Genomic DNA, 12664 nt, shown 5'->3' on the forward strand with positions numbered 1-12664 from the left:
CATGTATAAAATAATGAAGTCAAACAGTTCTCTTTAAAATACATAGTCTTTATTGTGAGGTGAGTGTCCAGAAACAGGTTTACAGATCCGCAATGGGCTTGTGAGGCCAGTAAGGGTGTTTGACCTTGTCCAGCTTGGTCTCAGGGAAGGTGTCGTTGAGGTCCTCGATGGTCATCTGATCGAAGGGGATCATGTTCTTAAACTTATCCAGCTGTGAACACGCAAAGCAGAAAAGTTAGAAAAATAGTAGCATGTTTACAAATTCCCTCAAGATGTTTATTTGGTGTTTAAGCAACAAATACAACTTGTGTCTCACCTCCTTTTCATACTGAGCAATGCGGGCCTTTGATCCTTCAATGTAGGCTGATGCACTTTTGTTCTGTTAGAGAAAAGTGATATCATACATCTGAAAAAGTGAAACAATAGCTGCATATCTAATCTCTGCAGTCTGCTTAATTCCAGATGGGGGATCGGTATCAAAATTCCCCCATAGTTAGAAAAACTACACATTCAATGTGATTGTGAAATCTTGTTTCAACATTCCAAGTGTTGCTAAAATGCTAAAACATTTCTAAAATGTCAGCATAAGTTCAGTTGCCAAAGTTCAAGCTAAAATGCACGCAGTACATGATGTTTTTGGTGTAACTACTTACAGCCTCAGCCTCCTGGGCAGTGATGGCGCTTGTCTGTGTGTCAACGGGTTCAGGGATCTGCAGTGCTTTGAACTGTGTGTAGGACGAACATTAATGTGTTACCACTGTAATAAAAATCAGCAAAATTATAAAATTATGACTCAACTGAACATCCACCTGCTAAAAGGAAGGCATAATCTTGCAGACTCACAACAAGGCAATTTAAGCTATGGTTTACTTGCTATGTGCTATTCAGTAGCACAGTAATTCTCAGAAGTGTTCAGACCACAGACTGCATAAAAAGATGGACAAAGCATCACCACTTCCTCCCATTGTACAAAAGAGGGGGACAGATGCATCTTTTTGTTCTCTAAGTTAATATTGTGCAAACTATGCTTATAAATCATGTCAGCAGGGCATAGTGGCAGTTGCCCATAAGCCAGATATTTTGGCTTAACTTTTGAGGAGCTGCAATGACGTTTATCTTCATGCACAAATTTTCTGACAAAAACATACTTCTAAGAGTGACAAACTAACATTTGTCCGCTACATCTGTTAAGTTACAGCATTTACATACAACTCCAGGAGAGATTTGCTATGTCAAAACAAGGATTCTCACACATGCCTAATCAGAAGCATACTTAGGCCTCATGACCTGTTGAGTAAAGCTCACCTTCTTCTCAAACTCATCAACCATCCCAGCTTTGGCCACTGCGCTCTTGTAGTAACTCCAGTCGATGGCTGCAGGAGTCTCTGGCAGGGAGTTCAGTCTGGTGGAAAGATAGAAAATTCAAGCTGACAGATGGCAATGGAGGTACAATGGGCAAACAAAAGATGTACACTAAACAAATATATGAATACAAAAATTCATCAAGAGTGAGGAAATTGGCTATGTAGGTAGGTGATTGTGTGAAAGGAAAAATCTTGAAGTAATTAAATGCTGACTACAGCCCTGATATGTCAGAAAAGAAAATCTAAATACAAAGAAGTGCTGCACATTGTGAATAAAAACAGGATGTGTGCAAACACTTGTTTGTGCATTTAAGTCTGACTGTCCTTCCAGCATCTTGTAAACCTTCTCAGCCAGGAAAACAGTGGACACATTGGCTTTGTATCCCACATGTGTCATTCTCTCATTGCACATACAAAATTCATATCACACTACTGTAAAACATCAGGTCAATGTTGTTTTGTTAATCAGCAACAAAACACATCCTCCACTATAAACTCTTGATATGTAAAAGCACTATTTGTCGACTTGACACAAAAGGAAACAGGAAAATCAGTTTTCACAATATAACTGAATATGACCAATGCCAACCATTCACTTCTAAACAATGCAGGGCGTGTGTAACATACTTGGCAGCGATGGCATCACTGCGGGTCTTCAGTGCGTTGAACATGCCACGCTGGTTGGGTGGAACCCGTTCGGCAAAAGCCACCCAGTCAATGGCCTTCAGGGCTACACGACGGCCTGCCATCTTCACTGTCTGAAAATAGAAGGAAATCTTCTTTAGTCCAAATGAACCCTTGGGCACAAAGGTGAAAAGGTTTTTGTAGAGAAACCCTCAAATCAAAAATGTGTCTTGGTCAATGTTACCTCATTTAATTTCTTTGAGTTTCACTCTATAGGATGATGTATGTTCAGTTTGACAGTAGATGGATAATTTCATAAAACAGCTGAAAGTGACAAATTTATGGTGTGTACTATCAAGCATGATATGTGGCATCACAACTAAACACCCAGTATAGCTGCCATTTAGTTTAGTTGCCTACTCTACCCATCCTGGGGCAACTTAAAGCAGTATGATTTGCAAACTTAAACCTCCACTGAGCAAACTTTTTGTTTGTGTGTGTGTATATATATATATATATATATATATATATATATATACACACACACACATACATACACATATATGTGCACACACACATTTATATACACATACATACATATATATACATACATATATATGTGCTAATAATTCTATATTTTAAAAGTTTATTTATTGCATATATATATAGATATATATATGCAATAAAAAAACTTTTAAAATATAAAATTATTAGCACAGGAGGCACAAACATAACGTAATTAATTTCGAGCTGGGTAGTTTAACTTCTTTACCAAAAAAAACATATTAGGCACAAATTGTTTTCACGCAAGCAAAACAGAACTCACTCTAACTTCACTTGCTTGCTTATTGAGTTAGCTTACAAGATTTTTATGTCAACCATTTTTACCAAGATTAAACCAGCACAAACACTCGGTATACAGGGAGCTGTCTTTTTACCTTCATGATGATTCTAGATGCTGTTGTTTATTCTTACAGTGCCGTTCAATTAGCCTTCATACTTAAATTGGAAATTGATCTTATGTGGTCAAAGAAAATGCAACTATTGTTTCCACGACCACATATGTATGTGTAGCCACTCCGGTTGACCTTTGGATATACACTGTGTTTTTTATGTTAAATATACAGACTTGCACGAAAGGACATTTGCATGGTGCTGAAACCTGGGAATACTCTTTATTCACTAAATGAAGTCCACTTTGGGCTTAGACACAATCAAAAACACGGTCATCTCCAGGTTTCTGTGCACTCAAATGTCAATCATAACGCACTGCCTCAAGTCAAGTTCATTTTTGATGCCTTATCACAGGATTTCTGTGTCATGATGAGAAAATAACACATTTAGGTTAAACCACAGTGATAAATAACGCAGGCAGAAATCAAGCTAGTGCTGTCACTTTACACAGAGTGCCAATAAAGGCCTTCTAAACGCATATGCTAAAAGATAAAGCATTTAAGGATCGTTAATAAGGCTAATAAAATAAAGAATTGTCTGAAAGCCATCAATAACACCGTCCTTGACATTTTGTTCCAACTTCAGACCGCTGCAGGACTAGCTAACGTTAGCTAGCTCTGTTAGCCTGCTAGCCAAGGTCAGAGAATTCTCTGACGCCGCTATTTTCACGAAACACGGAGCCAACAGCTAAATTCACTTTGGCATGTTGTGGAAAATGACACATGTGTCGGCTCAACAAATTAGTATTTAACACAGTATTTTCAGGAGAGTTTCTTTCATTCAATAACCCGGTGTGCTGCTGTACTCACCTCGCTGCAAGAGTCGTCTGTGACAGGACGGAGGAAGTTCTTCTTCTTCTTTCTTAGCAGTAGCAGCACAGAGGCGCCACCGCCACCTGCCGGCCAACCCGAAGATTCACACTGCCGGCGTTCATTCATCGAAAGCTCCGCAGTTCAGCTCTGTGGGTCGATATCTGCATCTCAGTGCTTTAATGGTAAATAAAAACCAAATAGGCTATAGGTTTTACTAAATTCCACCAACCAAAAGTCACGGGATTTTACTGAAGATGAAGACACCGGGTTGCTTTAATTGGAGGTGGAATAACATGAAGAAATGTAAAAATTGAAAGAAAACTGGAGCGTTACTATTATTCTTTTAAAAATAAGACAATTTTGATTTAAGCATTTGCTTATCTTGATATAATTCGCGTACAATGCAAATTTAAAGTGCGGAACAACCGGCAATAATTGCAAATAAACAAAACGCACCACTTTCCAAAATAGGAATTGCCATTAAAAGGTTATTTTCTGCAGCATAATGAAGCAGGTAATTTGTGTTCCTCTTACAATATTTATGCTGCTTAACTGAAACACAGAAATGCAAGGATGCAAATGATCTCACAAGTACATTACATGAACGTTATTTTAAATAAATTAATAAATTAATTGTGAAATTGTTTCATATTTTACCTGAGAGGTGTGCATGTGTGTTGGCATGTGTTCGTGTTGCACTATTTATAAATATTTGCGCTGTCTGTTAAATTTGTTAAATGACAAAATAAGTTGGATAAAATGTGTTTTTCATTTAATTTTTAAAAGAATGATGTAAAAAATTAATGTGAACTGTCCCAAGAAGACAAGCAGGAAGAGCTAAGAGTTGAACAGAATTGTGGGTTGAATATTAGGTTCCAGTTGAGACATACCTGAAAATTTCCCTTCAGAGTGTTAAATACGTAATTCATACCACAGATTATATATTTTAATGAAAGTAGGTGAAGCAAAAGGCACCAGACTGGAAAAAACACAGTATTATTTAGCAATTCTCAAATTAGATCCTAACAATTAAGTAGGAAATGTAGGTCAGGCTGTGAGGTTTTTGGCAAATTAATGTTTGTCATGCAAATACACAAGAAAAAAAAAACAATAATCTAATATTATCTGGATGGGCAACCTTTAATACAGTTTTTTTTTTTGCTGTAAATAATACCACAATCAATCTGTGCAAACTAATAATACATAAGGCCAAACTGTAAGAGATTATTATATAAAAAAATGGAAAAACAGTGAGAAAAGGTTATACAAAGAGTCAGCCACTTTCAGGTCTTGTATAATGTTTATTTACTAAAATCAGTTTTTACAAGTAACTGAACATTTAGATAGATTGATGTATGTACACAGTACAGATACAAAGATATTCAATAAATACCACTTTTCCTGCTCTTCAGAGGCTGCAGGCTTTTGTGAACACTAAACATTTTATTTACATTTACAGCAAAATTCCTCAAAAATATCTAATACCACTCCCTTAAAGGCCACGTTGTGAGAGTAAAAAATAAAACAAAAAAACGCTAATACATGTATTATTCTAAAATATAATTTTGTCCCCTTTTTACAAAATATAGAAATCGAACTGCTGTGAGGAAACATTAATAACGCAGGGAAACTGCATTTTTTTTTTTTACCCGAGAATTACAGAAAACAGTCAAAGCCGGATGAAGAGAAATACTTCAAGTGATAATAAAGACACTGCGTGGTCTTAAGGCACCGATTAAGTACTTTTCTGTTGCTTTTAAGGATCCTTCCTCCGCTTCAGTGGATTATTGCCTTCATGCCCGGACACTTTTAAATGTCCAGTGTGTGTGGACTGTGAATGGACCAGAATGGAGAGTTTAAGGCATGCCATTTAAAACCTGATATTTACTTCTGGAGAAGTAATTTATGCCTGTGAATCCACAATCCACAGAATTGGACAGAAATGAGGAGAGCAAGTGAGCGGACTTGGATTACGCACACATTTATACAGTATAATGTGAAGGCACGTGTTTAAATTACTTCAGTTTCGGAGTTCAGAGTTCAGAGGAAATTTTATCTTCACATTGGAGTTTTGAGAAAAATCAAGAATTCCAAAGTGAAAATAAAGATGTTTATTTTTCCGAGATATGGGCCACAAGACGCGCCATCCTCATTCATAAGTGTATTGCAACCATGGTCTGAGTCTCTCTCACACACACACGCACATGCACGTACAGGAATACTAAGACAAATAGTACATCCCATAAGTGACGGGTCCACTGAACAGTCCTGGGACCGGCAGACCGGGCCTCGGGAACGCGTTCGACTGGCCCCACGTTGGGGAGCCCATGTGCGCTCCGAGGGGGAAAGGCAGCGCGAAGGCGGGCAGGACGGGTTTGGAGGCCAGTTTAAACTTTTCCAGCTCGGCCTCCTGCAGTCTCTTGGCTTTGGCCCTCCTGTTTTGAAACCATATTTTGACCTGAGTCTCCGTCAGGTTGAGCGAGTTGGAGAACTCGGCTCTCTCGGCGATGGAGAGGTACTGCTTCTGGCGAAACTTGCGTTCCAGCGCCAGCAGCTGGGAGGTAGTGAAGGGCGTGCGAGGTTTTCTGTTGTTTTTGTGTTTCCTTAAAGTACACTGAGTTGGACTTGAGCTCCCTGTTACAGAAAGATTGCAAAGAAAACAACATTTGTTAGATTAGATTGAAGCTTCAGCTGAGGATTATCACAGCAGGTGAACACATGAGCTTTGGCGAGCAAACAGAAACTAAACGCAGGCAAACACACGTCAATAAATAGGTTTTAATATTTTTTTGTTGACAAATTGACCTTCTGTGTCTAGCTGCATCACAGACATCACATTGCGTCCTGCAGATACAAGTTTGAACGTTTAATTGCGTATTATCCACAGCTTTTAAATTTCAGCTTCTACATATTAGTTCCGTATAAATATATTAAGACATATATAAAAATACAACAACAAATATGACAAAGAGTAAAGTCAACAACCAAATAAGTGGCACAGGACAAAGTGGCACAGGACTCATTGTAAGAAACAGCAATTGTACGCACAGTCTATGACGCTATACGATAAAAATGATATTACAGTGAACTTCAGTTGTAGTTGAACTTTATATTATTTTAGCCTCGAGTACAACTAATAAATCAGTGTATTCTTGTGTCTGATAACAGCGGAGGGACGGACTTACGAGGAGGTGTAGAAAAGGAGGACGTCTGGAACCAAGTGCTCTGATCTTTCTCACAAAACTGCGGACTGTCCTCACTGGAGTTACTGGAAACACCCTGCGAGCTCTCCGCGGAAGCCTTCCTCTCCGCGTAAAAAGTCCTTGGAGAGAACTGTGCGCCCTGCCCGGCCACGGGCTTCGGCAGCACCACAGTTAAATCTGCGGGAGAGTAAGAAGTCCGACAGGTGGTCTTCTTGGAAATCAGCGACTCGACGCTAAACGGGAGGCTGCTCCGCTGGAGTTTGTATCCTTTCTCAGTTGTCATGTCTTTGGGCTGAAGCTCCTCGCCTTCCGTATCCGTCTCTTCCTTTTGATGAAGCTGTTTGGCGTCTTGGGACGGCGACCCCTGCACAGGATTCATCCTGATACAAGGGGATGGGGCCATGCACCTCCGTGTGGCCCGTTCAGAGGAATCGTGTGGCTGAGGTGTACAGTGTCCAATGTGCGTCTCTGCGCTGTCAGCGGTGCCCAGTAGCTTTTACGCGCTGGAAGGGATCGTCTATAAAAGGGCAGAGGCTGTTCTCGCTACCTGCTCCCACCAATCAGCTCCTGGAGTTGGTCCCGTGACGTCTCCTGGTGTGGTTTTGATTGGCCCGCTGCCTTCCAAGGGAACATCAAGAGGCCTTTGAAAGGAAGGAGACGTTAATCATACAGACCCCATGCGGTGCGGGGCCATTGATGGCTCTCACAAAGTAGCTTAGACCAATTTTAGCGCAATTAACCAGTGGGGAGGACTCTCTTGACCATTTACATCCATTAGCAGGGCACTTCCATCGGTTCTGTCCCGTGAGTTGCTGTCCTACTGTAAAGCTGAGCAGTAGCTGAGGAGTTACATGCAAATACCAAATTAATACTTTTAGAGGAGATGTGAGAAAGATTTTAAAAATCGTTAATCCGGATAATGAAATTCAACACGGGGAACTGCATCTGTAAGTAAATAAACAGTAGAAGTAAAAGGAAATAAATGAATATAGAATCAAACGAGCAAATCAGCTATAAAGAAAATCGCATCCGATAAGAAAACGTGCGCAGTCAGGATAGAAATTGATTAGGTATGACTGTTGGTCACACAGCGTCACAGCAATTTAAGGCCTGTCATGAGCTCTTCTCCTTCACAATGGCCTCAGCGGAGAAGCAACAGGCGTTTTTCTTTTCTCCAGGTCATACTATTTAATAAGCCAGACAAGTTGTGTTTTGCAAGGCGCCAGGCTCGGCAGGATCAAAAAGGAAGATACCTCGGGGAGAAATGGCAACGGTTAACTCCACTTAACCAATTGTCCTCCGAATATTTCATAGTCCGCAGCGTAGAAGCTGGAAGGAGGAAGCAGGCGCTGACAGTTAACTGTTTCATGTGTACGGTTAAAGCTGATGACGTTTAATTTAGTTCATGTGGACGTATTTTATTGTGTGATTGTAACATCTGCAGCAGCAATAACGTCACATCATACTGTTCTGGATTCAGAAAAAGAGCAGGACATTTTTTTTAAAGGTAAAGGTAATTTAATGTAATCATGTTAATTGTAAATAATCAAGGGATTTTTTTTTCTCCAGATATGCCATTATTATGCAGCACTTGATGATGAGCTGCTGGAATGACTAGAGGTCACTTTTCTGACAATTTGCGACTTTATGAAAGTTCATAAAGTCAGTCAGCGTGTAGATTCTTTGATTTAGTGTCAACCACAGTTTAAAAACCAGTCTCTTCCAAGTAAATGTCCTGCACGTTTTGTGTTAAAGTGTCAAAAATAGTTGCATAAAGATCTCATTTTATCACAGTTATTACATCATTAGAACTATTACAGTTGAATGAGCACATAGGCAGCGTTAACTAGACATTTAGACAGTTAGCTATATGATAAATCTCACTTTAGAGATTTGTTTTGCAACTAAAGCACTCAGAGCACAAAACACCCAAATTATACATATAGTTGAGCAAATATACGTGTATCTATCTCCTTGTGGGACGCTTACAATTTTGCAACAGGAGATGCAAAACTTCCTCGAATTTAAGAAAGTTTATCATCTGAATTGTTCTCTCTCAACAAGCTGAGATCTCATTAAATGTGTCAGCGACACACTGCGGCCTCCAACCCAACACAAGACCCCACTGAGAACTCCACAGTCATCAACGCTATCAGATACACAAGAGGCGGATTAGTGACAAGATGGACTGAGAATTTTTCCATCAAATTACTTTACTAGCCCCCTTCACTATTAATCACCTAACTGGGTGAAACCATTAATAATTCATCTATTAGACTTGCCTTGTTAAGGAACCATACATAATTGGTTGTGTTTTACAGCTGTACCTCATATGACTGAGCATGACTGTCATGCAACTGGAGGACAAACAGTGTGTGATTGACAAAATTCTTTATTGAGATCACTGATGTTTGGCCCTCTCAAAAGCCCTCAGGTGCAAAGAGCAATTTACCTCTCATCAGGTAAGAGGCATGACTTTTTTTGGTTGATGATTTGACTTGAGTAAATCCTGATGTTGAGTCCGCTCCTTCATTTCCTATCTGACAAAACTGGCCCTCTGTCTCCTCACACGCCTCTCGTCACCCAGCTGGTTTGTGTTTAAACCCCAATGAATGTGCACCCCTTTACTCTATCTCATCTCCATGCTGCCGTGCAAGAAGGGGATGAGAGCCGGGGCTGCAGAGTGCACGGACTCATACAGAGATTCATCTGATACAGGTACACCCAGAGATAAATCTACACGAGAAGCACAATTACCTCTCCTCCCCTGGTGTTTTGGTGCAGTGTATTTAGCTCTGGGCCTCCCTCTCCCCTGCCACAAAAGACATTTCTGTAACAGCATGCAGGCGAGTGAACTGTGTCAGAAGGTGTTAGTGAGTTTGAAAGCAGATCTGCTCTTCAAGGTCGATGCGAGCGCGATGGGAAGCACTTTCCCCTCAGCTGGCACCAGAAATGAAAACTTTTTTTTTCACATGCAAGTGCAAGGCCATTTCCAGTACACTCATGCTTCGATGAAACCAGAAAGTGCAAAAGGGCAAAGTGGTGGCACAGTAAGCTATGTAAAAAAAAAGGACTTTTAGGCTTTAAAGAAGATTCTGAGGTGGCACATTTTTAGCTCAGAGGCACTCGGAAGCCAAATTTTTGAGTTTTCTTGAGCTTTTGTGATTCCAGGTGAGCTGATGTTCGTCTTCCATCAACATTATGTGAATTCCCCCACTGTAGACAGGCCCTCTGACAAACAAACACATTATTTAGAGGAGTGAGTGGGCTGTGGAACCCAATCCCTGTGAGATGTGTCAAAGGCAGCACAAAGACCTGCAGCTACAGGCCTCAACTGGATGGACACTTTGCTGACATGACAGAGCGTCGATGGGGACAAGCGAGAGCTACTCTGAGCGACATCGCAACACTTTACTCACACTTTTCTCGTCTAAAATTGGCAAGTGAAGGGTGAAATATTGTGCCAGAGATCCCCACCTCAAGTAAGTGGATGTTAGATGTAAGAGAGGAATATTCTGTCGGGAAATGTAGCCATCATTTCTGCAAGAAGCAAGAGGTAACATTTTAACTTTTACATTTCAATTTGTTCCTCACATAAGGTGACCAGCATGGCACGCTGTATTTACCAGCAGCTTAAAGTGGCAGTTATTTGTGTTGCCCACTGCAGTGGAAAATATCTCTGACCTTTCATTTGACTTAACAAGTTGATCCAGTCCACATCAGACTGGCTTCAATGCTGCACTTAAACGTTGGTTTGACATTTTCTGCCAAAGCCACTTCCTCTTGTGGCATCGGAGTGCCCCGTGTTTGAACGTTGGGTAATGAGGGAAATATTCTTGCCGTGCTAAAGTAAAGGAAGCAAATTGCATTTATCATGGCTTCTTTTTGGGGCCGTAAAAAAGCAATCAGGGTGATGGAGTGTCCTGCGGTTCTATGGTTGCTCCTTTTTTTTTGACTCAAACACGACAGGGCTGCTCTCTTTCGTCAGCAGTGGTGGGAACTTAATTTTTAAATAACGTCTCTTCATATGCAGATACTAGATAAATTCTTTTAAGCAACATCTTTAGCACTGTCTACCGCTACAGTATCTCCAAAAACAGATATTTTCATTGAGAGGGTTCCTCTTCACCTCTATCGCCAATAGAGATTGTTAAGGAGAAAAACCGCAAGAGGTGACAATGCATCGGCAATTTCATCTGGCTTGCCATCGGCCATAGAAATCCACATTCTTGAGGAAAGTCTCGAGACAATGCGAGTGGGCGAGTTAGGTTGAGCACTGGGGACGAGGAACTTTGTGTGGCTACTCTGTGGTCTCATTCACAAACCGAAGAATGTCACCACAATCTCATACGCTCTTAGCAGCCAAAGCTGTGATGCAGTATATCTGAGGAAAAAGAAAACCAAGGCAGCAGCATCAATTTTCTCTTTTACTGCTGGCTTCAAATCCCAGCAAGGCCAAAACCAGTAACTATTGTATAAATTACAGCAATTTGGTCGATTTTATATTTTCTCGTTCACGTAATTTAAAAAAAGCATTAGCTGACATTTAAACAGGGTGAATATTATTTAACTCCTTCAACCAGTTTTCTTATTTTGGTTTATTTTATTTTATTAATTTTAAGTGCCTACAACTGGGATGATCATTTACTATTTATAGCTGAACTCATGCAGTCAAATCATAATGCAAGATGTCTAATTTGTAGATGTAGCACATTTTATCATTTTGGAAAATAACAATCATAATAGTCATCATAATAACTCAGTCAATCATAATCATAATAGTGGCAGCAATTTCAGAAAAAGATTTTTAAAAACAAGCGTTAGAATAAAAATCTGTGCTTTATCAGTTCTTCTATAAATTCACTAAAAAAGCAAATTCCTTGGAGCTCTTTTCTGGCAGTCAGTGCTAATTTTCTTGGTTATTCAAACAAGCTAATCTTTCTCTGTATTTAATTTAAGATTCCTTCTTTTAATTATTTTAATGACAATTTTGTTTATCACTCTCTTACCAAAACCCCTGATTATAAAAAATCTTTATAAGTCAATAAAAAGTTCTTGAGTGAAAACTTGCTGAATACACACGGCACCGCTTGTCTCCGAGTAATAATGTTATTGCAGGCACCAAAGGTCAGAACAAATGTGTGTGTTTGAATATCCTGAGATTACAATTTCAAAGTCCTCCCCATGAGAAGTGGAACAATGGAGAGGGTGGGAAGTTAAAAAAGCGGGATCTCTTTCAAATAAACAAGCATGGGTCGATCCTGAATAGAGCTGCTACCGAGCAGCCGGATTGGTTCTCAGCAGATTGAGAGCAGCGACTGTGCAGGCTCTCATCCTCCTCCTCCTCCTCCTCAGCTCCCAAACAAACTGATGTAGTAAACACAAACAACCTCATATAGCCTCACAACTATAATTTTACTCCATTTCTTTATCCCACCTTTTATGTCTCCCCTTCTTTTCTCTCTGAACAGAGTGTGGACGGGAAAGTAGATGGGGGGTAAGAGCTCCCCCATTTTTTTCCCTGCTATTGCTTAATGACCCTTAAAATACAATTGCACTGTCCTGACTGTGAAGGTAGCCTGCAGGCTACTGTAAATTAGCCGTGCGAGGAAGCCTGGAGGGCTGAGTCTTGCTGAGCAGCCAGAATAGAGAGATGCAGCGAGAGGGGAAAATCCTGTTAGGGCAGTGCATGTGGAGGAATCACGGT

At 40.2% G+C, this 12664-nt stretch overlaps 2 protein-coding genes across 2 annotated transcripts; both read right to left on the reverse strand.

Annotated features, from left to right (window-relative positions):
* Positions 1–27: 27 nt before the first annotated feature.
* Positions 28–3886, reverse strand: LOC111583510 (ATP synthase subunit d, mitochondrial-like). Its single transcript, XM_023292656.2, has 6 exons — positions 3752–3886; positions 1992–2122; positions 1306–1402; positions 654–725; positions 317–379; positions 28–211 (listed from the first exon to the last, which is right to left on the reverse strand). Exons 1-6 carry the CDS (start codon positions 3878–3880, stop codon positions 80–82), a joined length of 624 nt encoding a protein of 207 aa, XP_023148424.2. The 5' UTR covers positions 3881–3886; the 3' UTR covers positions 28–79.
* A 1149-nt stretch (positions 3887–5035) lies between these two features.
* On the reverse strand, positions 5036–7460 carry LOC111583513 (homeobox protein MSH-C-like). The gene is made up of 2 exons (XM_023292658.3): positions 6940–7460; positions 5036–6388 (listed from the first exon to the last, which is right to left on the reverse strand). Exons 1-2 carry the CDS (start codon positions 7358–7360, stop codon positions 5976–5978), a joined length of 834 nt encoding a protein of 277 aa, XP_023148426.2. The 5' UTR covers positions 7361–7460; the 3' UTR covers positions 5036–5975.
* Positions 7461–12664: the final 5204 nt, after the last annotated feature.

Source organism: Amphiprion ocellaris, chromosome 4, assembly GCF_022539595.1.
Source record: "Amphiprion ocellaris isolate individual 3 ecotype Okinawa chromosome 4, ASM2253959v1, whole genome shotgun sequence".
NCBI classification, from domain to species: Eukaryota; Metazoa; Chordata; class Actinopteri; family Pomacentridae; genus Amphiprion; species Amphiprion ocellaris.